This window comes from Carassius auratus, unplaced genomic scaffold, assembly GCF_003368295.1.
Source record: "Carassius auratus strain Wakin unplaced genomic scaffold, ASM336829v1 scaf_tig00214968, whole genome shotgun sequence".
Taxonomy (NCBI): domain Eukaryota; kingdom Metazoa; phylum Chordata; class Actinopteri; order Cypriniformes; family Cyprinidae; genus Carassius; species Carassius auratus.
The window spans coordinates 414,646-436,822 of NW_020527887.1; the positions used below are offsets into that span (position 1 = coordinate 414,646).

At 38.6% G+C, this 22,177-nt stretch overlaps 1 protein-coding gene across 1 annotated transcript in view; it reads right to left on the reverse strand.

The window, feature by feature from the left end:
- The window catches only part of LOC113093351 (collagen alpha-1(XII) chain-like), a 70,143-nt gene that overhangs the window by 41,872 nt on the left and 6,094 nt on the right, over positions 1–22,177 (reverse strand). The window contains 21 exon segments of the mRNA XM_026259175.1: positions 818–963; positions 1,813–1,942; positions 3,072–3,214; positions 3,656–3,802; positions 4,021–4,185; positions 4,676–4,795; positions 4,956–5,105; positions 9,427–9,551; positions 9,661–9,853; positions 11,018–11,284; positions 12,474–12,743; positions 16,686–16,958; positions 17,765–18,049; positions 18,281–18,559; positions 19,057–19,659; positions 19,744–20,034; positions 20,138–20,311; positions 20,459–20,516; positions 20,518–20,624; positions 20,711–20,974; positions 22,116–22,172. Coding sequence (XP_026114960.1) covers positions 818–963; positions 1,813–1,942; positions 3,072–3,214; positions 3,656–3,802; positions 4,021–4,185; positions 4,676–4,795; positions 4,956–5,105; positions 9,427–9,551; positions 9,661–9,853; positions 11,018–11,284; positions 12,474–12,743; positions 16,686–16,958; positions 17,765–18,049; positions 18,281–18,559; positions 19,057–19,659; positions 19,744–20,034; positions 20,138–20,311; positions 20,459–20,516; positions 20,518–20,624; positions 20,711–20,974; positions 22,116–22,172 — 4,247 coding nt within the window.

A 22,177-nucleotide genomic window follows, 5' to 3' on the forward strand; every position in this document is an offset into this window, starting at 1 on the left:
AAAAATTAGTTGACATACAGTACAAGAAGAGTAAAAATCGACAATGGATGTGAATAGCAGATCAGATCATTTGGTTTGAAAGGAATCTGATGAGGAATGCTTGATACTGATTGATACTGACTGCAGACATCAGCATTTATCTTCGAAACTCTGAGCAAAGTTTAAGCACTTTTCTGAAACTCCAGAGGAGTTTCCTTTATTACATATTGGAGAAAAAAAAAAACCTTGTTAACTAAATTTTATTTTAGTTTAATTGTATTTTTATTAAATGAAAAGGTTAGCTATACTTAAATGAAACAAAAAAACTAAATTCAAATGAGAACTATCAAAAAATATAAATGTAAATAAAGCTGATATTTAATAAATATTAGGCAAGAGAAATAAATCTTAAATGAAAATTAGAACTTAATTAATAAAAAAAATATTAAAGCTCAATAGAAATATTTTTTAAATACTAATAAAAAAGCTAATAATACATTTACTTAAATTTAAATGAAAGTTAATCATTCAAAATAATAATATATACTGTACTGTAATATACAATGTACTTTAAAATAAATAACACTATTTAAAACTTCTAAATAATACTAGATTAATGTTGTTTGTCACATTATGGAATTAAAATAATATTTAATATCCTATAGGCCTGTACAGCATTGTAAAAGAGTTGCTCCCTGCCTAGACCTTCTGGCTCTGCTAATGGAGCTGCTGGCAGAAGAGGGTTTACTTTGCCTTGAGCTTTAATAAAGCAGAGGTGGAAATTTTGAGAGATCGTCTGGAGGCTGTTCTGGAAGACGTCAGTGCGACATGCACTCACCTCCATCTTTCCAGAGGGCACGCTGGCGTTGATGGTGTTGTAGTTCAGCAAGTACCCGCTGGCTCCACTCACTAACTCCCATCTGACCCGCATGGACGTCATGGCCTCGTCGTACACTATCATGCTGGTGACAGCAGGTAGGGGCACTGTGGAAATCCAAAAGAAGGAAACTGATTTATCTAAAATACAGCTGACAAAGAATAATAAAACGTTGTGATTTTTTCATCAGCGTTCACACTTTGGTCAAACATGAGCATTAAATGACCATAAAGCTAAAGCCACAGTGACCACAGCAGATTATTGCATCCAAGCGGCTCATGACAAAACGATAAGGCTCTCTTTACGATGGGATAAGGCCTTGTAATGTTGATCATAAACATTATAGTGAGAAATGTAAAAACGACAAACTATGAAGTTAGAATAGCCAATAAAGATGTTCTGTTTTCTTTAAATCTGTAAAAATGATTCAAGTTCACTTTGTCTGTCTATTAGACCAAAACTAAGCTGTTGATGAGGGACTACTTTCGTATTTGCGATGTGGAAACCAGCATTAAATCTCTATGTTATAGGAGCTGCAGTATATATCTTTGAAAATATTTATATTTTCTCTGCTCCAAACAATACGTAGCTGCCTACCTAGACACATTTTCAGACATCACTATTTAAGACTTGGATGTCTTGTTCAGGCCAAATTCACTGCATCTGTCTTTTATGGAAAAGGCATTGACAAGCTTTGTCATTCAATAGTCAGTGGAAAATGCAGCCAGTTTCAATTATAAATAAAACAATATTTAGTTAAGGAAATGAAAGTGGTGTTCTGAACGGGGTATAAAATTCAATTTTCGGTTAGAATGTAGCTAATAAGGGTTTGAAATATAGCTAGGTATGCAAAGAAGCAGCTCCAGTTTCCAGTGGTTGAGGTAAAGATATGTTTATGTAGTGGGTTTCATCAGACAGAGACTGAACAGAAGAAGGACGAGTGCAAAAAAACTTACACGTGGTTTCGGTTCCTTTCAAAGGCTCGCTGCTCTCCTCACCGATCACTCCATAGACCCTGACAATATACTCGGTCATGGGGTTCAAGTTGACCAGGACAACTGTGTTTTCTTCGCCATCAGCGAACATCTGTAAAACATCATCAGGGAGAGGTGATTATCTGCTGAGAGGGGTATTACACTAGATGGAGGGGTGAAACGTGGCCATCTGAAATCATCTCTGTGAAGTTGCAGGTTCTAAGAGGTCAGAATTCAGTGCGGGAACACGCAGGGAATATTGTGTGATTTATGGGATCCAGTTCACCCCACACTGATACATGATACTTTTAAGCCATAAGAACACAGCATATACATTAAAATAAAATATGACAAGCTGCATAGCTCTGAATGAACATTATATGAAAGCTGTCCTGTCCTATAGAAGTTATTAAGGTATGTAGAGATGTGGAAATTAAATGTCAAATGTTACTCTTCATCAAACTTTACTTTTACGGTGAACATGCAAAGGGCACAATAATAAATAAATGATACCCACATATACCTAGACAGCATTTAAAGGCATCATAGATGTACTCCCAGCGCATAATTTAAATAGTAATATTAATGCTTTTTAAGGCAACTTGTTTTTGCCAATTTCGAAGGCAACATTGTGAAAAATAAATCCCTGAAGCACTGCAACAAGCTTAACATAAAAATACACGCCAGACAAATTAAGTGAAATGCAGATTATACTTAAATACTTACTGAAAACTGTTGATCAAAAAATGACAACTAATTTTTAAATATTTTATATAACTACTATATATATATATATATATATATATATATATATATATATATATATATATATATATATATATATATATATATATATATATATATAAGCTTTTTATGGTATTGTGTCATTAACTTGGCAACATGCTAATGTCAAACTTTACCAGAATCAGTGTGAGCCAGCTACAGTCACTAAACAATCAACGCCTTGTTGTTTCTTCATAACATGCCTCAATGTTGCTTTTTTCAAAACCTTCACCCTCTCTGTTCCTTGGAATGAGCTGCCAACCTCCACCCAAACCAAATAAGAGATTTTTGACGTTATGCTCCTTATGCAGGCAGCAGGAACCAGAAGGCAGTTAAATTGTAAAGTTATGCGCGGGATGCGAGAGTCTGTAAGTTAATAAATGAGTCTGTGAAATCTGTGAAGTGTGCATGCATTATGATTCAAACAGGAGCCGGATATATGTGTTTTTAATGCTCACCACTTCAGTCGTTCCGCCAGCAGCGGGGACATACTCGATACGAAACCTCTCCACTGGCTCGTCGGGTGGCATCCAGGTAGCACGGAAGGAGTAATGCGTGACCTCAGAAGTCACCAGGTCAGTGGGCGTCCCTGGGCCGCCGCCTGGTTCATAGAAAGCAATGGGAAAATATGAGCAGTGGTGTCAAATGGCTTTCAAACCAGTTTACAGTTCGACTATAAATCTTCTTCAGGCCTATTAGCTTCTTGCAAAAGGTTAAATGGGTTATATATCACAAGTCTCATGGTTCTGTAAATCACTGTTATCCCCCAAGGAGGATTGGAGTGCAACCTACAGTTTTTCCTCGCAGTCTTTTCAGCAAGATTATTAATAAAAAAAAAACAAAGAACCGTCTGGGAAAACACGAGTGCAAATCAAAAATGGATGGCAAGAGTTCAAGCAATTTAGCTGAGCCAAACTTTGGGAGCTTTGGGAGCTCTTTGGTTTTTTCATTCTAGTCTGTAGAACAGATCCTTGGCAGATTTGTTTAGATTCATAGACCGTTTTGCATTCAAAGCATGCACTAGTCAAGTGCGTGACTGTACCTGGGCCTTTAACACTATTACAGAGGTTGACAGTGAGGTCGTCCACGATGTCCAACAAGAAGGAGAAGTCGTTGACATTGTACATGTGGATTTCATCAGGGTCGGAGGCAATGGATCGCAACTCATTTTCATCAGCATTTTTCACACCTAGGAGTCAAGAGAAGAGCATTATTGAAAGATCTCAGTAAGTTCAGCTGGGTCAACAAGATGTAGATTAAACTGTAATCTTGCCAAGTGAAAAGTTGTGAGATATTTGGATACAGGAGAGCTCTGGGTCGAGTGTCTCTTATTAGCATGCAGACTTTCATTTTCAATTGAGACTGAACTGACAGAATGCCAACAATGTAAAGAAGAAAAGTACTCACCAATGGCATAGAGCTCAATGTCTGAGTCACGCAGTTTCTGAGAATTCACTACAATCTCATCCTGAGATTTGCCGTCGGTAATAAGGACACCAATTTTACGAGAATCGGGTCTCATACCCACATTTGGTTTGAAGTTGTTCTGGAGGATGTAGTTCAAGGCCATACCTTTGGAAACACAAGAAGCAGGTTGGTTTCATCGGACGGCATCTACAGTCACAGTTTTTCAATAGTTTTAATGTGGATTGAGCTTCATATGATTCCTATAATACATGACTCGAAACAAGCAAATCACGTCTCTGTCTCTGATTGGTGTAGATTTCTCTGCAGAATCATGGGTAATGTAGTCTTTCACCAGGAATTCTGCTGTTAAACATGATTATTTAACAAATAAGTTAAAATTATGCAGGCTGACAGCTTCAACAAAAGCATATACCATCAATTTGCAACCTGATACCACACAGTAAGTCTATCTTTAAAGGTTTAAAAGCCATTGCTAAAAAACTTCCCCAATGGGGCTTTTAACTTCTATAACTCAACTGTTGCAGGAACTTTTTGTTTTTTCTTTAATTAAAAAAATCCTTTTGGTACCACGAGTGACATTAGTGACACAAATCACAATGAAATGTTTTTTTGAGAATTCAGAGTCGGCAAATACCCGTCATTGTGTTTCCGCCTTTGTAGGGTAAGTTGGCCACAGCTTCCTGCAGGGATTCACGGGTGGCGTGGGCATTCAAATGCCACTCGGTTTTGGGATCCCCGCTGTACTGAGCCAAACCTGTGAGAGAAGCACACACCTTTATGATGCAAGTGAGAAAATGACTGGTAATAACTCAATATGGCGCCCTAGCATAAAGCTCACATCTGGAGTCCAGACGCATGAATATTACTTCAATATATCTGAAAAGATTAAGTAAATAGAAGCACAAGAGACTTGCCGATTTGAACCTTGTCGGGTCCAATGTCAAAGACGCCCACCATTCGACCGATAAAAGACCGGATGGTTTTGAAGTTCAAACGGCCGATACTCCAGGATCCATCAACCAGCAATACAATATCAGCCTTGGCTGTGGTTACACACTGTTTTTCTGTAAGTAAAACACCAGCGAGAAACACCAAGAAGAGCTTAGTTGTGATGGTTTCATTGTTGATGGAAGGCAGAGTTCAACAGGAGAGCGATGAGAACAGACGTGTACACATGCTCACAGCAAATAAAAAGCACATTAACACTGCAATAACTCAAAAGCATCACACATTTAGAGAACACTTTTATTTCTTGTTGATTTCTTAAAGCTACAGACTCTTTCCATTCAATTTCTAGTTTTCTTCTTTGAATCTTCAGTCTTGCGTTGCATCCAAATCCATTTTTGCATCTGGCCCTGGAAGCCATTTTCCTGGATTTGTTACTGCTTCTGCTCTAAAGAGAAAAGAAGCAGCCCTTTGTGATGTATGAAATACGAGCTTCTTCTCTTTTGCGAATTCCACCTCCGTAGCACTTCAGATACCTATTGAATGTGAGAGGAGCCCCAAAACTGAGGCTTGAGCACTGGTGATCTCTCTGGACACATCACACATGGTCTGCAAGTGAAAAATAGCTTGTGAAATGTATTTATTTACAAGCATGCCCATAAAATAATTAGACATAATAAAGAGTGTGGTGGAACTGGTTTCTTGCAGATAAAATCAGGTGCGAGCAGACTGTAGCTGGTTTTAGCTGTTCCAGGATGGTAATTGATCAATCGTTGTAAACGAAAAGAAGTCTTTGTCAAACTGATTAGATTTAGAAGACTGGATACTAGAACTAAATAATAAATATAACTATATATATAAAAAAAATACATTAAATAAAATGGAAAACATGGTGTTTGCAAAAAAAACGAAAACAAATTTAAAATAGAAAAATGATTTACAAATGTTTAAAAGCCACCATAAGCTGTTATAACCTGTTATACCACTGTTAGTTTAATCCGCTACATAACACTTTCCTAATCTTGTGCTATTCAGTGGCCTTCTCTCTCTCTTCTGTGAAATAGTGCAGAACTGAAAACAGAGCTTTTTTTTGTTTTCTATGAACTCATGTCATGGTGCTAAAAAGAGGGAGGAAAAAACAGGCAAACTCTCATACACAATATATGTTGCCAGATGAGATGAAAGTACTGATTATGACATGGTGAAATAAATTATTGTGTGAGATATGAGATATAATAAAAAGCTGCGTTATTTTGATGAAATTAGTTTTTTCTTTCGAATGTTTCATTTCCTGATGAATCACATAATAATGTAATAAGTATTTAGGAGCTATTTGGACTTTAGAACCCTAGAGTCATCCAGCTTGACCAGATCACTGGTTTGGGCTAGTTAGCAGTCAGGTCCTGCTGATACACGTGAAAACAGTGGCCTCGCGTGACCTTTCACAACTAATCGCATCATCCTCCCTGCATCTGCTGCTTAACTCCTCACTGCTGCACGACTAACCTCTGGAAAGTCTTTGATGTTAGGACTACGCTCAACAGTGGCGAAGCCAGGATGCTTTTATAGGGGTGGCCAGGGAAGGGCCAGCAACCAGTCTGGGGTGGCACAGAAATCTTCATTATTTTATATAAAAAATGTGTTTGACTATAATGTAGGCGTAATGGGCTATTTTAGTGCCTTAAACACAACTGAGTTCAATTAATTTCTACTTAACTGAATTGAGATTGCAATTTGCGACTTAAATCAAGTAACACTGGGTGAATATGAAAATTTTTGTATTTTAATAAAGGGGCTCACTTTAGCTTTATTGCTCATTCAGCTTCTCAAAACTCGTAAATGCTTGCTCTCCAACATTAATCATGGATGAGGCGTGCAATGATAAAAAAAATGTGAAAAAGGCCAGAAATCAACATAACAGTAGAATTTGTTTCTTTGCATTTAAATGGTTTAATTTTTGCATATTTTATAGTATAAGTGCTCTGTGCTCACAATTAGTTGTGCATTAAATTATAAATAAAAAAATACAAATCAACTTACGTCTGATATTGTGACCTTGAATTGCAGGATAGGCTATATTTTATTTGAACATGCATTTGAGAGATGTGGTTTGCTGCTTATACACGCACAGTTTGCAGCTTTAATCGTCTTTTCTGTGATTTCATGACTTAGCTGTAGACATCTTCAAGACTAAAAGACTTTAAACAGCCCTTTAATCACAGAGCAGATAAATAAGTCAAAGCCTGTTTTTGTGTTATAGTTACTTAAATCTAGGCTGTCACACTATATTTCACACACTGGTTGGCCAAAAATATAACATTAGCTCTACTGAACACACACATCTGCAAATAAACACCCTCAGTCTTTAGTCCAGAAAATAGCTTTTCATATTTCATAGCAGTCGATTCAGTTCCCCTCTGGAATTCTTGTTTCCCCTCGGGTTGCAAGGTCTGTAATAAACCCAACCAAATAGTTTATCAAACATTGCCCCAAAGTAGCCTAAATTGTGCCACCTGCAAATACACCAAACACAACTGGATGTAAGGAAAGCAAAAAGGGACAAATCTCTTGCTACACTGCAGCATAGTAAAATGATTCTCACACTCCAGTTAATGTTCTATTATTATTTTTCTTCATCTTGCAGTTGTTCCTTTGTTTTTGTCTTATGTCCGAGTTTTTGCAGTTTAATTTTTCCATTGCAAATTAGTGTAATCTGTCCGTGCTGTCCTACACTGACACATTTTTTCATAGTTAAGTGAGTATGATACACCAACACTTTATAATAACAAAAAGTCAGTGCTTGTCAAGAAACTATACTTAACTGACTTAAAGCAACTAGCAATAGACAATGAGCTGTTTTCTAATTTCAGTTTATATAGGCATATTCCTTCAATTAGGCCAAAAGAACCTCATTTCAGGTTATTTGTTTAGATTTTAACAATAAAGCTATTTCAATAGATGGCCAACTTAATCACATCTCCTCAGAAAACAATGTAACGTTTAGAAATAATAAAATTAAGAATAATTTTCGAGTTGTAAAACCCCTCGTCTTACAACTATTTTCAAGTTTAGGATTTAGGACGGTATTTTGAACCATTTGATTGCCGTACATGCAGTCTCGCTTCTTGTGCACGCTAGTTCTGATCGTACTAGGCAACTGAACTGAGATGATGACATCACTGAATCAAAGATGAACTGCCTTTAACTGTCATTTTGCATTATTGACACACTGTTTTCCTAATTAATGTTGTTCAGTTGCTTTGACGCAATTCTTTTTGTTAAAAGCGCTATATAAATAAAGGTGACTTAAATATGTTTGCGTAAAGGGAAACAGACATTTCGAGGGGAACAGATCGACTGCTGCTAACCTTCAATGCTTAACTTAGTTTGCAGGCTACTAAGCTAGCCAGTGCAGTGTAGTTCGACTTTAAGCTGCTACTTAGTGCAAGATACATTTTTCCTACACATTTAGAGAGAACTACAATATAACTAAACATTGATTTACCATACATCTCAATCGACTGATTACAGCGTTTTTGTCATTGCTACTCTGTGTGTGACCGTCCTCCTGTGTTTCACGGACCAGCAGCAGCAGGTGCAGCGCGCGCGCTCATCTCACGGGTCACCTGACCTGCATGGCCAAACGTCCGCTGAGCAGAAATCAGCTCTCATCAGTCTCCGTACAGTCTAAAGTACCGTTACAATGTTAGTTAAAAATGTAAAACTGTCCCTTAATCAGTGGATCAGCTGTCATCATTGATTGACAGCATTTCTCCTTTCTTGTGTTGACGAACTTGACCAACTAGCTATCAGATCTGGGGTGGCCACAGGGGTGGCCAACGAGCTTTCAGGGGTGGCCCCGGCCACCCCGGGCCCCCCCCCTAGAATCGCCATTGACGCTCAAGTCTTAAAACTGCCTTACGATAGATGCCAGAATCAAACTCGGGTGAAATGTGCTGCCAAAGATTCAGAGCCCCCAATCTAGATCTATCTATCTATCTATCTATCTATCTATCTATCTATCTATCTATCTATATAAATGCAAAAATAAATTAAATTTAATTATTTAATTTAATTTAATTAAATTATTAATAATTTATATTTTTCATTTTTCATTATTTTTGATAGCTTTTTGAGTTTGAAAGTAATAATTGTCATCATTTTATATACTTAATATCTATGTATTTTATATTTATCATGCACTTATTTATTAAAACATATCATTCTATTATTTCTAATATTTGTACTGCACTAATAAATCTATTTAGACTCCCTTATTCAATTCTGCTTTTTAGAATTTTTTTGTATTTTTTTGTCTTAACCGTAACACCTGACTTGTTTTTTGGGTTACCTTTAAACTCTTTTATTTCTCAACAGAAAGTGCATGGTAAAAACATTCATATGTGATGTTACAGCATGCATGATGTGCTGAGATTATACCAGAGAAATCAACGGGATTAGATTCAGGTGCATCAGAGAGGGTGGTCTTCTCCTCCCCTGCCAACGGCACACTTTCACCTCCATCAAACATGCCAAAAACTGCAACGGAGTATTTAGTTCCAGCTCTGTGAATGAAGGACAAAACTGAAACCATATGTGTCACCCAAAATCAAGAAACAGCATCTTAGCATCTTTATGTGAAGAGAAACATCTGAAGTTGATGCTAAACATTACCTGAGTTCCTCTAGAACAACTGTGTTGTCGTAAGGCCCGACTAGATATTCTCCCAGATCAATATCATCACCACTGGGATGGAAAGTGACTTTGTACCCTTGTACATCACCAGGAGCGGGATCCCAGGATACACGGAAACTGGTTTTGGATGGTTCAGAGGTCTTTAGGTTTCTTGGGGCTTTAAATCGTGACACTGCAGGATGAAGAATAACAGATATCAGCATTTGCTAATTTAATCACTAGATTTAACATTTTCAGTGTCAGTAATGTGACTAAGATGCTTTGGGAGGTTTTCAGGACCTTGCTATGCAGTTGCAAAAGTGTTTAGGATGCTCTTTAGCACATTGTCTTGCAGTTACTAGTGTAGTTGTTCAGTGGACCCAACCAAAAGTCTGAATAGTGTGATATTCTGGTTTAGACACGGCTCCGGTCCTTCTTCCAATTTAAGTCTGTGTTTTTTTCCTGTTTTATCATTCAAGGTGAAAATCTTAAGTTTGATCATAATTAAGAATACTTAAATAACAATTAATGCATGTAGCAAAACCTATTTAGGAGGAGTTATGCACTGAAGTTGAACATGTTAATGGTAGTGCTTTGTTCCAATCCATAATACTGCACCAAAAAATGTATATACTGTGTTGTTTTACATTACAAATATCTAAACATTCTTAAATAAAGAAACTTTTACTTGCTAAAGCAAATAGACCTAAGATACTAAGTCTTATTTTCTGAAAAATGATAAAACATTTAGTGAGTTCTTGATTAGAACAAGAAAAAATAGCAGGCAAATTTTCTGTAATTTTCTGACCCTATTGACAGTTTTAGTTTTTCTTGTTTTAAGCTTAAACTCGTTTAATCTTAATACATTCTTTACAGAAAACAACAAAACAACTTCATATCTTCAGTCATTTTGCTTCGCAAGTAAATGTATCTTGAGGAATCTTTAGATATTTGGACTAAAAAACAAGAAAATACTGAAGACAATAATACTGAAGAACATATTTTATTTATTTTTTTGCTGAAAAACTTATCAAAAGGAAAAGTGTTTTGTTTAAAACGAGAAAAAAACTGCCAATAGTGTCAGAAAAGCGATCTTTTTTCACCCACTGGAAGATAATTTTCTTTTTTTTAAGCACAAACTCACTTAACTAATATAAAGATATTTTTCAGATATCTTAAGTCTTTTCACTTCTCAACTAATTTAACCTTGATTAAAGAACTTACAGATTTTTGTACTCAAACAAGACCAGAACACTTTGGATGAGCATCATTTTTTGCAGTGTACTCTAAGTGGTGATGTGTGCCTGTGTCTGCAAGTATCTGTGATTCATGGGCTTTGAATTATTGGCAAACGTACGTGTGGTTCCTACTCCTTGCCTTGCTTTTCCTTCTCCTCGTTTGTAAATGGGAAGCACTTTGATGTTGTAAGTGGTCAGGGGCTGCAGTTTCCTCAACACGGCGGTGGTGACGTTAGCGGGGATCTTCATCGTCATCTCTTTACCGCCGACTTCAGGGACGTACGTGAGCCTGTAGCTGACCACGGGGCCTGGAGCGGCATTCCATGTCACACGCATGGTGCGTTCAGTTTCATCAGACACCAGTACAGCCTTAGCAGACGCAGATGCTACAAATGGATGAACACAAGAAACTTTAACTAAATTGCTCAACGGCCTGGATAAATCTAAAGCTGACAAGTGAAATTAAAAGAGACAAGCTGGGATAGTCAGAGGTCAATGTGAAACCACAAGCAAGCCAAAAGGAAGCAACGTTTTCCTTCTTCCAATGCTCTCTCAATCCCTACACTGGGGTTATGTTTCCACGAGTTTGTACGATTTAGGTTGGGCAGTGAAAATGCATCCCAATCGACATACGGCTCATATTATGGGCAGGCTTGCACACATGCAACCCTTTAAATCTGCTCTTTCCCGCAGCGATGTTCACTGCACGCGTGCCTCAATCACCTCACTTTTTCCACGCGGAGGCAAGTGACTACTGCACAGAAACTTAAAACTTACTGTACTCGCCAAGATTCGGTGCCAAAAGCAAAACCGCAACTTGGAATAGTCACGCTAACATTAAATAATTTTAAACAAAGGTTGATCATCCTTTTCCATTCTTTTCCTTCGATTGATGCACTTTAAATGGCTATGCCTGAGGTATTGGCATGCATGTCCTGTCACTTCTGTATTACCTTTTTCTTTAATGAAAGATGCTAGATTTATAGATAAAACCATAATTCTGATCTAACCCAACCCAGCCTAGCCTCCAGCTTCCTTTAACAAGCCAATCATCCCAAATTATTTTATATTTCATGAGTTCAATACACTATTAAATCTTCCAAACTTGAGTTTTACAGTCATTACAAGAAATTACTTTGCAACTTTTCACAAAAAAGTGCATTCTATATAGTATGAGTGTGTGAGGTGTGAATGTAATGTGGACATACTACATCCGTCATGTTGTCTTTGTCATGTGACCTGCTATTCACAAATCCTCTCCCATGGCCTCAGAGGATAGTAAAGTGTCCATCAGTACATCAGTATTGTAAAAATGGACAATATGGCAGTGAAGTATGCAATTTCCCATGAAGCCTACTGTATGTTTTTTTATTGCAACAAAAATGGAAATTAAACACAATGTAATGCTTTCCTCTGAAACATGCAGTGCATCAAATTAAATTGCAGCCTTAAAAGCCATATTATTTAAATTAATTGTGCATCCCTATTTAATTATTTTATCCTTCTCACACGTCTGATTTAGGGAATATGGGGTTACTACGATAACAAAATAACAACTACATCAGGTTTACGTACCATCGGTGGTCTCCTCTCCCACAAGTGGTTCTCCATCGCCTCTGTCGTACGATGCAAACACAGACACCTGGTAGCGTGTTTCAGGAGTGAGGTTCTCCAACAGCGAGCTGGTCACATCCCCGTGCACCATGTTCTCCCCAGACTCCTCAGAGAACAGAGACCTCCACTGAACACGATAGTGCCTCACCCTTCCTGGAGCGGCCGTCCATGATGCCATGAAGCTGGTGTCTGTTACATCACTGGTTATCAAGTCTCTCGGTGAACCCACTTCTGCAGGGAACACACAAAACTGACTTTAACAAACACAAATCATGGGATGAAATTCAGAAATGGTGCTGGTGTGATTAAGTGAAAGCTCAGGAGCAAAGTTGAAAGTTGCATTGGATAAATTGTCTATTTACTTACTCTGCACAAAGCAAGATAAAGATTTCATTCCAAGCTGTATTTTAGCAGAATCACCCTGGGCCATAATCTGATATATCTCTAGAAGCAGATGGACTATTTCTCATGATGTCTCTGGTGTCATTGGTGCAGGTGTGTGAGGACTGCAATGAGCACTAATTCATTCAGGTGAAACTAAGCTTAACAGCTCGTCATAAAGTCCACAGCCAACACACACACCTCTTACAAAACCCACTACAGTCCCAAAAGTATTCTGTCATGCAGATAAACTTCACAAACTCACATTTTTTACAACATATTATGAAATACTTTTACTCAAATGACGTGACAGTGTCTCAGGAAGATTGATGTACCATCAGATATAAAGTATGAGCTTCAGGCATTTTTTAGTAAAGTAAAGATAGACTGAAGATTCAGATTGTTTCTGTATATGTCTGTTCAAATATGTCTGTTTTATAATTTTAAAACTATATTATATTTTAGCTTTTATTTATATTTTCCATATAATAAATGTCAGTTTAGTTTTAGTTTAGCACATTAAAAATGTGTTTTAACACAAGGTTATTATAGTTTAGTCTAAAATAAAATTAAAACCATAAAATCTACTTAAAAAAAAGAATTACTTAAATTCTCTATTAAATTTTTATTTAATTTAATTATTAATTATTTAATTTTATTTCAGTAAATGTTTATTTTATTTCAAGTAAGAATCTTTTTTGATGATTTTAGTTTAAGGAAACTATAATATCCTTGTTTTGGAGCTTGACAGCCCTTGAGCACCTTGAAAGTCACACAGGTTTGGAAATGACGTGAGGGTCTGTATACAATGTTCATTATTGGGAAAAGCAAAAAATAAGAATGCTAGTACACATGAGAAATAATAAATACACTCACAGCAGGATTCTGAGACTTTGGAGTAAATGCTTATCAGCCTGCTTTTTTTTTCCAAAACAAGGCAGATCCCCACAAAACCACCATTAAGCACCCTCCTCAGATCTCTGATACTTTCTCAAATCCCTAGTCGTTCGTCTTTCTCTCAGTCCTCACTATTTTCACAAATTGGTAACAGTGCACCTTGTTGAACCATTGGACTTCTAACATCTTTGCTCAACATGCGACTTTCATATGACTTTCTCTGCAGTCCAACAGCAGGATTTCATTTGACTCTGTCTTTAAAAGAGACTTGAAATTCAAATGATCTTTTATATCATGCAATTCCATTCAAAAAGCCAGCATCCCGTGCTGCTCTGAAATCCAAAGCTGAGACACACCAAACACATGCACTACATTTCTGCAGTGTTTTTGAACTTTAACCTCATGTCAATCACTGGAAAAGCACAGGTGCTGAGAGAGCTTTTGGTTGTCCCCTTCATCTGTGCTTTATGCTCATCACTAAGGTCAAAGGTCGGACACCTAGGGCAGCTTGAATGCATTAGTCAGTTTGACAGATGGCAAACAGGAATACCCAGGTGCTGGAGAACAAAGTCACCTTTTGGCCCATTTGTTTCTAGCTGATTGAGTCTTTATTTTAAATGACCATATGTTGTATTGCTCAACTGTAATTCGCGGTGGAAAAAAGCATCTGCCAAATGAATAAATGTAAATGATCTGTATGTAACACTATAGTGTCCTGCTATGTATTCTGTCGCCCTTCAACTGGCCAGGTGCTACTCTAATGAGAATATAATACAAATAAGATCCCTTTGGAAATAATCTAATCTAAAGTACAAGGCAGGTAATGCATGCCACATGTGCACGCCTTTGAGTTTACATTATGATAACTCCTCACGTCTCTTCATTCCTCTTTGTGTATGAGCAGATGGAAACCCTTTTGATTCATTTTTCAATCTTCTGTGAGATGGTGAAACAAAACAGCTGATTTGAGTTTGATGGTTTTCACTCAGTGATGTCACAGACACATTTTTAGAGCAATGGATTCAGCAGATACAAGACAAGTCATTTTGCACGTCACTTCAATTATCCTGAAGAGCTTTTCTAAAAGACATTTTATTTCAACGAGTTATTGTAGAACTACAATGGGTTGCAAATCCCTTTCCCCTTTTGACTTTAAACTAAAACAATTCTTTAGTTCAATGCATCTTAAAAACAACAAAAAATATTTAAGTAAGAAATATGAGAACTATTATAGCGCCACATAGCATTTCGCTTTTTTTATACTGAATCTCTCAAGGCATTCTCAGTGATTTGCTGGAAAGCTCTACTGATGGACATGCTAGGTCATAAACTGGACCAGAGCCCGGTCAACACAGACCTGCATCAGATTGGGGAAGGAAGGGAAATCCTTCATGCTCCTCTTTATGCAGATCCTCTTGAGGATGCAAAGGAAGGAACGGAGATGTCTGGGTTGACTGCTCTACTCTTTGCTACAGAGCTGCATAGCTCCTATCTGCTTTAAAGAGCTTCATTTAGTCCATCTCCCACTGACCAGATCTCAATGGATGGACGGAGGAACAATCTTCAATATCAGTCCAATGTCAGTCAGATTTTGATAACAGGACTTCTGCATGCTACACAAACCACTACATGGTCCACAGAGGAGAACAACCCAGGCCAAATCTCTAACCTACCAAAAATAAACTCAGGTATTTTCATTTAAAATTACTCACCCTCATGTTTTTCCAAACTCATATTTCTCGCCACAACAGACAAAAAAAGCACCACTTAGGCAATATATCGAAAAGTCTTCAGATGCTTATCTGTTTCTGCTTATCTCTTCCATATTTATGACCATCAGCTGGGCAATGGCAGTGAATACAAAAACAATTGAGCAAACATACCAAGAAAAACTGTTAATCATTTTATTTGAGCCATACCAGGTCCTCATGACTGAAACAGATTAAGAGTTATAGCTTCAGAACACATTTGTGGTCTCTACACGTCTTCATTTAGGAGTACTACTGACAGCCCAGAGCACTTATTTCATGCTCAATGATGACATAATTTAGATTTCTGGGTAAACTATCACCTTAACAGGTTTTCCATCACTACTTCTGGGCTCTGATCTTTGGCCATCAAATCTGACACTGAAGGTTCAGTGACGTACATTACTGGAATTTAGTGATTTGAGAACATGGGCAAGCTTTTGTCTAGGTTATTTCATTTTCATTTGATCCTCTGAATCCCCCCAAAAAAACTTTGAACTGTTGATCTGGGCTGAATGAAAGAAGGAACAGTATAATCACTCGACTCTGTTCAACCTATTTGTAGACCCTTTCTGACAGGAGCCGAGGATGTTAAAAATGCCCCTAGTCTTTCCAAGGCTGCACTTTCTCAAGTGATCCAAAGAAATGTACAGAACTCAAATCTTGCACTGCAATGCACTCACAGGGAGTTCAATAACTATTTCTGGGATTTATCCTCGGGTACTCAGAAGACTTAGTGCTAAATGCCATTTTGCACATGCATTTATCTGAAGTAGCACACAGAAGCCTGGGGTTAAAAGAAACTGTAACTGGAAATGATCTGGTTAGATCCCACCATATGTTCTCATTTACTAATGATCAGCAATTCAAATAAATGGGGACTGGCAAAAAGAAAAGTAGTACACATAATTTTCACTATATTCTTAGCTATCTTACATTATATTAGCTATGGTTCAGAATAATTTTTGTGTGATTTTTAACAGCTCTTTCCTTTGTTGGGATTGAACCAGCAAGCTTCCTGTTACAGTCCCTGAGCTTTCACCATTGCACCACACCACCCCTAAAATGGGTTATGTCCTCAAGATAACATTGCACATATTGTGTGTTTCTCAGAGGAGTGTTATGTACTGTAAGTGCATGCCCATACCTTCTAGTGTGGTTCCTGTGCCCTGCAGTGGCTCTCCTAACCCAGAGGAGTAGCGTGCTCTCACGGCCAGCTGGTATTCTGTGCCTGGCTGGAGATTCTTTAACAAGGTCGCTGTGGTGTCCCCCTTAACCGACACTTCCTTCATCTCACCACCTTCTGTTTGCTGGTAGAACACACGATACTGAGTGACTCTTCCTGGCGCAGCAGCCCAGGACAGCTGCATGGACGACACTGTCTCATCAGAAACACGCAGGTCTCTCGGCGAGCCACGTTCTATCAGTAAGAAGAGGAAGCAGTTAGAAACAAAGTAACTCTAATACTCCCTCCTTCAATGTAAGTCTAACGTTGCTTTTCAGATGTTTTATCATCTACCATGTGAAAAGTCACAAGTCTGATAACTACACACTTCCTAACAATGTTTACTTTAACTTACTAAGAAACTGCTGAAATAGTAGTTTGAAAAACTAATCTGTTGACTGGAACAGAGACAATGCAGAGATAAAACTCCATTTTAACACAGGCGTCAAAAGTCATGACCTTGGATTTATCCTTTGCAGAATACAACTTTGGACAGACTGCAGCTGCATCGCTGTAGGCCGCTCTTAAGACGCAGCTGGCTCATGCTTGGACACTAACTACTCTCAGACTTGATAAAGAACCCACAGGTTCTGCCTAACCAAACAGATATTTTTTTGCCAACTCAATGAAAGAAATTCTGGGAAAGGTCTCATTGAGTTTTTGTCAAAATCAACTTTGATTTTCCATTCACTTAGGGTGTTTGGCTGCTCAAAACTGTACACCAGTTTTCTGATATAAAAAAAATCCTGGAAAATAACCAATGAAATTGAAAGAATGAGTGGGAATCCCTCCTAAACAAATCTAAATCCAGTTGACTGTGAGCATTTTACATTGACGTGCATAAATAAATGAAAACAAATCTGAACTAGCACTTTCTCAATTAAAATTCCAGTAAAAGGAATTCAGACTCATAATAATTTGGTATTATGCCTTCAAATTGATCAATCACCCTGGCTGGACATAGTATTTAGGAGAGGAAGTCTCTACATTGTTCCATTCACCTTCTTTGGTCGTTCCATTAATCTGCATCTGAGGCCCAATGCCTGATGGGTATTCGGCTGCCACAAAGACACGGTAGGTAGTAAGTGGGTAAAGCTGCTGCAAAACAATGGTTGTCTCAGGGCCAACTGTTGTAGTTTTTAGAAACGCGATATCCCCTCGGACCGAGAAGGATGGGCTATACATGAGTCCGTACCGCACCACTGAACCAGGAGCTGCCCCCCATGAGACACGGAAACTGCTGGTGGTCTCCTCGGACACCCTCAGGTTGTTCACAGATCCTTGTTCTGCACAAATTGAAAAATAAGAGTCACTTAAAGGTGCAACTTTTAAAGCAACAGTTATTCTAAAAGTCAACAGATACAATGGTCAGTATTAAAAAAAACTGTCAACACTGTGTTGCACAGAGAAAAAAAGTCATAAAGAACAACATTTGAGTAAACCATTCCTTTAAAAGTCCCAAAAGGAACATCAATACTGATGAGCTTAGCTAACTTTTATATAGAACAGATACTCACCTTCTAGTGTGGTCTCAAAGTCTGACAGAGGAAAGCTTTCGCCTTTCTCATATTGGGCATAAACTTTGACCTCGTACTTTGTGACCGGAGTAAGGTGATGTAAGACAACCGTAGTAGTGTCTCCTGGCACAGAAACAGAGATGTAGCCTGCTTCTGTATCTGCATCTGGCCTGTATTGCACCAGATATGACTGCACATCCACAGCATCTGTTACCCAAGAAGCTCGGAAACTCCTGGAGGTCACCTCTGAGAAGGTCAGAGACCTGGGTGCTATCAGACCTAAAAGAGAGAGCAGAACCAAAATATATTAGACACCTCCCTTTGATTAACTAAGAGAACTTTGTTCACATCCCAGTTTATCGACAAAAAAAAAGTTACAACAAATAACAGACTCTGGGACATATGTATTACCCAATAGATTTTTCCAACGCCAAGCTATGGTATGACTTTATTGAATTTAAAATACATCAACAACTAGAACTCTTTGATGTTTGTTTGCTTTGGAGCTGGTTTGGAATTGAGTAGCTTGGAAATTCTGTTACACAAGTTCTTTTGTGATCCACGAAAGAAAGAAAGTCTTGATCATAAGATACGATTTTAGAACAACATGAGGGTAAATAATGATGACAGATTTTTATCTTTGGGTCAACCAACCCTTTAAACTTTAGTACAAATTGGTGCAAAACCAGAGTTCGAGACATATGGTTCTATGCACATCCAGACCCAGAGTCCAACAAATTTAACAGCAGTTAGTGGTAAAATCAGACACTACTCACTTCTCCTCTTGATGTTCAGAAGCTCTTGCGCAATTCTCAGACAGATGGACTGGGTTAGCTCATTAGAAATCCTCTGAAAAGCATCAAAGTCATCCACGGTATACACATGGGTCTCCACTGGAGAATTAGCAATCGCCTCAAGCTCAGAGCGGACAGCGTCTTTTACACCCACTGCGAAAATCTCTACATCCGTGTTCCTAAGCTGAGTCGCCGGGTCTTTGAAAGCATCCGAGGACTTCCCATCAGTGATCAGAATCGTAACTCGAGGTACGTTCGCACGAGCGCCTCTGGCTGGAACAAAAACCTTCTCTCTAACGTATGTCATAGCTTTGCCGGTGTTGGTGGAGCCTCCGCGGTAGGGGAAAGATCTCACGGCTTTGACCACAGCGCTCAGATCATGATGGGTGTTCAGGTAGAACTCAGTGTATGGATTTCTGCTGTACTGCACCAAGCTGATTTGAACCTTGTTCGGCCCAATGTCAAAGGTCTTGACCAGGACTTCCAAGAAAGATCGAACTTTAGCAAAGTTTGACAGTCCGATACTATAGGAACCGTCAACCAGTAGAACAACGTCAGCTTGTACATCCACTCCGAGATGGCATTCTAAAAAAACAAAGGTTTGTGGGTCAAACAGCTATTAAATCAATGGAATATATGGATATTGAAATAGTGCTGATTTTTCCTCACCTACTGATAATTTTAAGGGCTGGGTTTTCTCCATCGCCATAACAGCCTCACTGGGCATCAGACCTTTGAGTGCAAACAGGCTGATCTCATATTCTGTATCAGGGGATAAATCTCTCACATTCACAGATGTCTGAGTTGGCCCAACGTACAGCTCCTGACGTTTGCTGCCAGCCAGCATGGGAACCATCTGCACCTTGTATCCAGTCACCTCCCCTATAGATGCATCCCACGTCACCCGCATTGACTTGGACGCAACCTCTGTGACTTGCAAGTTTGAAGCTGGTTCAACGACTGCAAATAAACAAAAAGAGGAAAAATGGAGTTGTGTTTGATGCTCTGGGTTGTGTTTAATAAACCTGCTAAAACAGATTTACAATTGTTATTGTTTGTTTACCTTCCTCGCCGCTAGCCAGCGAGATGAGCTGGTCATCCACACTGGTGCACACCTGCGTGATGAGCGATTTCTCCACAGCTTTGATCATATCGAAGTTTGGCACCATGTACACGTGCGTTCTGTAGGGAGTTGAAGACATTTTTTTCAGCTCTTCCTGATCTGCTTCTTTGATGCCTGAATAAAAATAATAAAAAATGCATTATTTCTCAGAATTTCAATGATTTCTTCTATGTTTATGGATTTCTTGAAAGCTACCCAGTCCTGTGAGAATGCAGAAGAAATCCAGACCATGAAAAACAGCAGTGATGAATGACCACATACCCAAAGTGAAAATTTCAACTCCAGCGTTCTTCAACCTCTTGGCGTAACCCTCCACCGGGGTCCTGAGATTTCCCATCTGTGATAACTACAACAACTCTGGGGAATCCCTTACGAGCACCGGCAGTCTCCGTGAACATGTTTTTTAGCAGGTAGTCCAGGGCTTCACCTGCACAAAAATCCCAAAAGAATCACTTAATCACTGTAATTTTATTTACAGGTTTCAGTATGAATACATAAGTGCAAATTTGGTACCTGTCATGGTGTTTCCACCCTTGTATGGCAGACTGTTAATGGCTCTGAGCAGCTCAGGCCGCTTGAAATACTGGTTAAGGTTAAACTCAGTTCTGGTGTCCGTGCTGTACTGAACCACACCAACTCTAGTCTTGTCTTCTCCGAGGTCAAACGCGTCTGCCATGGCTGCTATGAAACTGCTGATGAATTTAAAATTTTCCCGCCCGACACTCCAAGAGCCGTCCACCAGGAAGACAAGGTCAGCAATGGCACTTGCTGAGCATTCTGGGAAAAAGAGTTAGAAGTCAGAACCTAAGAAATTCTAGACAGATCTGACTTTTGGAAAAGGGGATGAATTTATGAAAAGGATGCTAAGCTTGGCACAGAACTCAAAACTCTGACCTCTTTTTCTATTTCAGAAAAAGACCAATTATCTTAGTATTATAACATCATGCAGATTCAGTGGATTTGCAGGTCATAAATGTTGAAAAGGTTTATGTGTTAATTGATACGGCATGCTTGAGTCAAAACGTACAAATAAGAAAGGGAACATTCTGCATAACAGCACCACATTTATCTATTATGCAATAGACATTGGTTACAACTCATTCCTCGTTGACATATGGGCTGAGTATGTCTCTATTCATAATGTTATTAGGCGAGTCATCACTTGTCCTTCCCCCACTCTTGAACTCCATAATTGAATTCCATTCCTCCACACGGTTTGGAAAAATTCCTCTTCTCTTAATCATATTTGCCCTCAACCACAATTCATGGGATTTTATGCCCTTGAATGGATTGTGTCGGCTACATCTTTGGTGAGGTGTTGCCAAACTTTTGTAGCAGACGGGACAGGACAGGAAGTTGATTACATAACATAGCTTGCCTTACTTTATAACAGTAATTACATTCACTTATTTTCCACTTGCGCCAGCAGAAGGGAAGCACTGGAGCGTTACAACTGGATTTTGTTAGCGAGTCATCTGCAGAAGGCATGCTAACTAACCATTATGGTATTCGGGGCGAGGGTGAGGGGTGGTTGGATTTTCCACTTCTGCTTAATGTAGGAAAGGAAAAGTAAAGCTTTTCACATTGATCTGGAGGACGAGGTCACAGCACTCTTGTAAAGAGCAGAGCTGTAATGCTTTCCACTTTCTGCATTGCGAGGGGTTTGGGTTTTTTATTTCAAATCAGGGGCAAAGGGACCATTTACAAACTCTCACCCAAAACTCATGCTGGAAATGTTGGCTCAGTTTGTCATGTCTGGAAAAGTTAATGCTGACTAACAAGCTAAATTATTATCAGGAGTCATAAATTTGGAAAGAAACAAAGACATTTACACATTGGCATTATGACTTATATGGAAACTCCCGATAAAATGCAGTGATCACATAGCAATGGAAAGAGCCTGGAGGTGTGTACTTACTGACTGCATCGGAGACCTGAGGTTTCCTGGTACCTCCTTCAAAACCACTTGATTGGACTAAA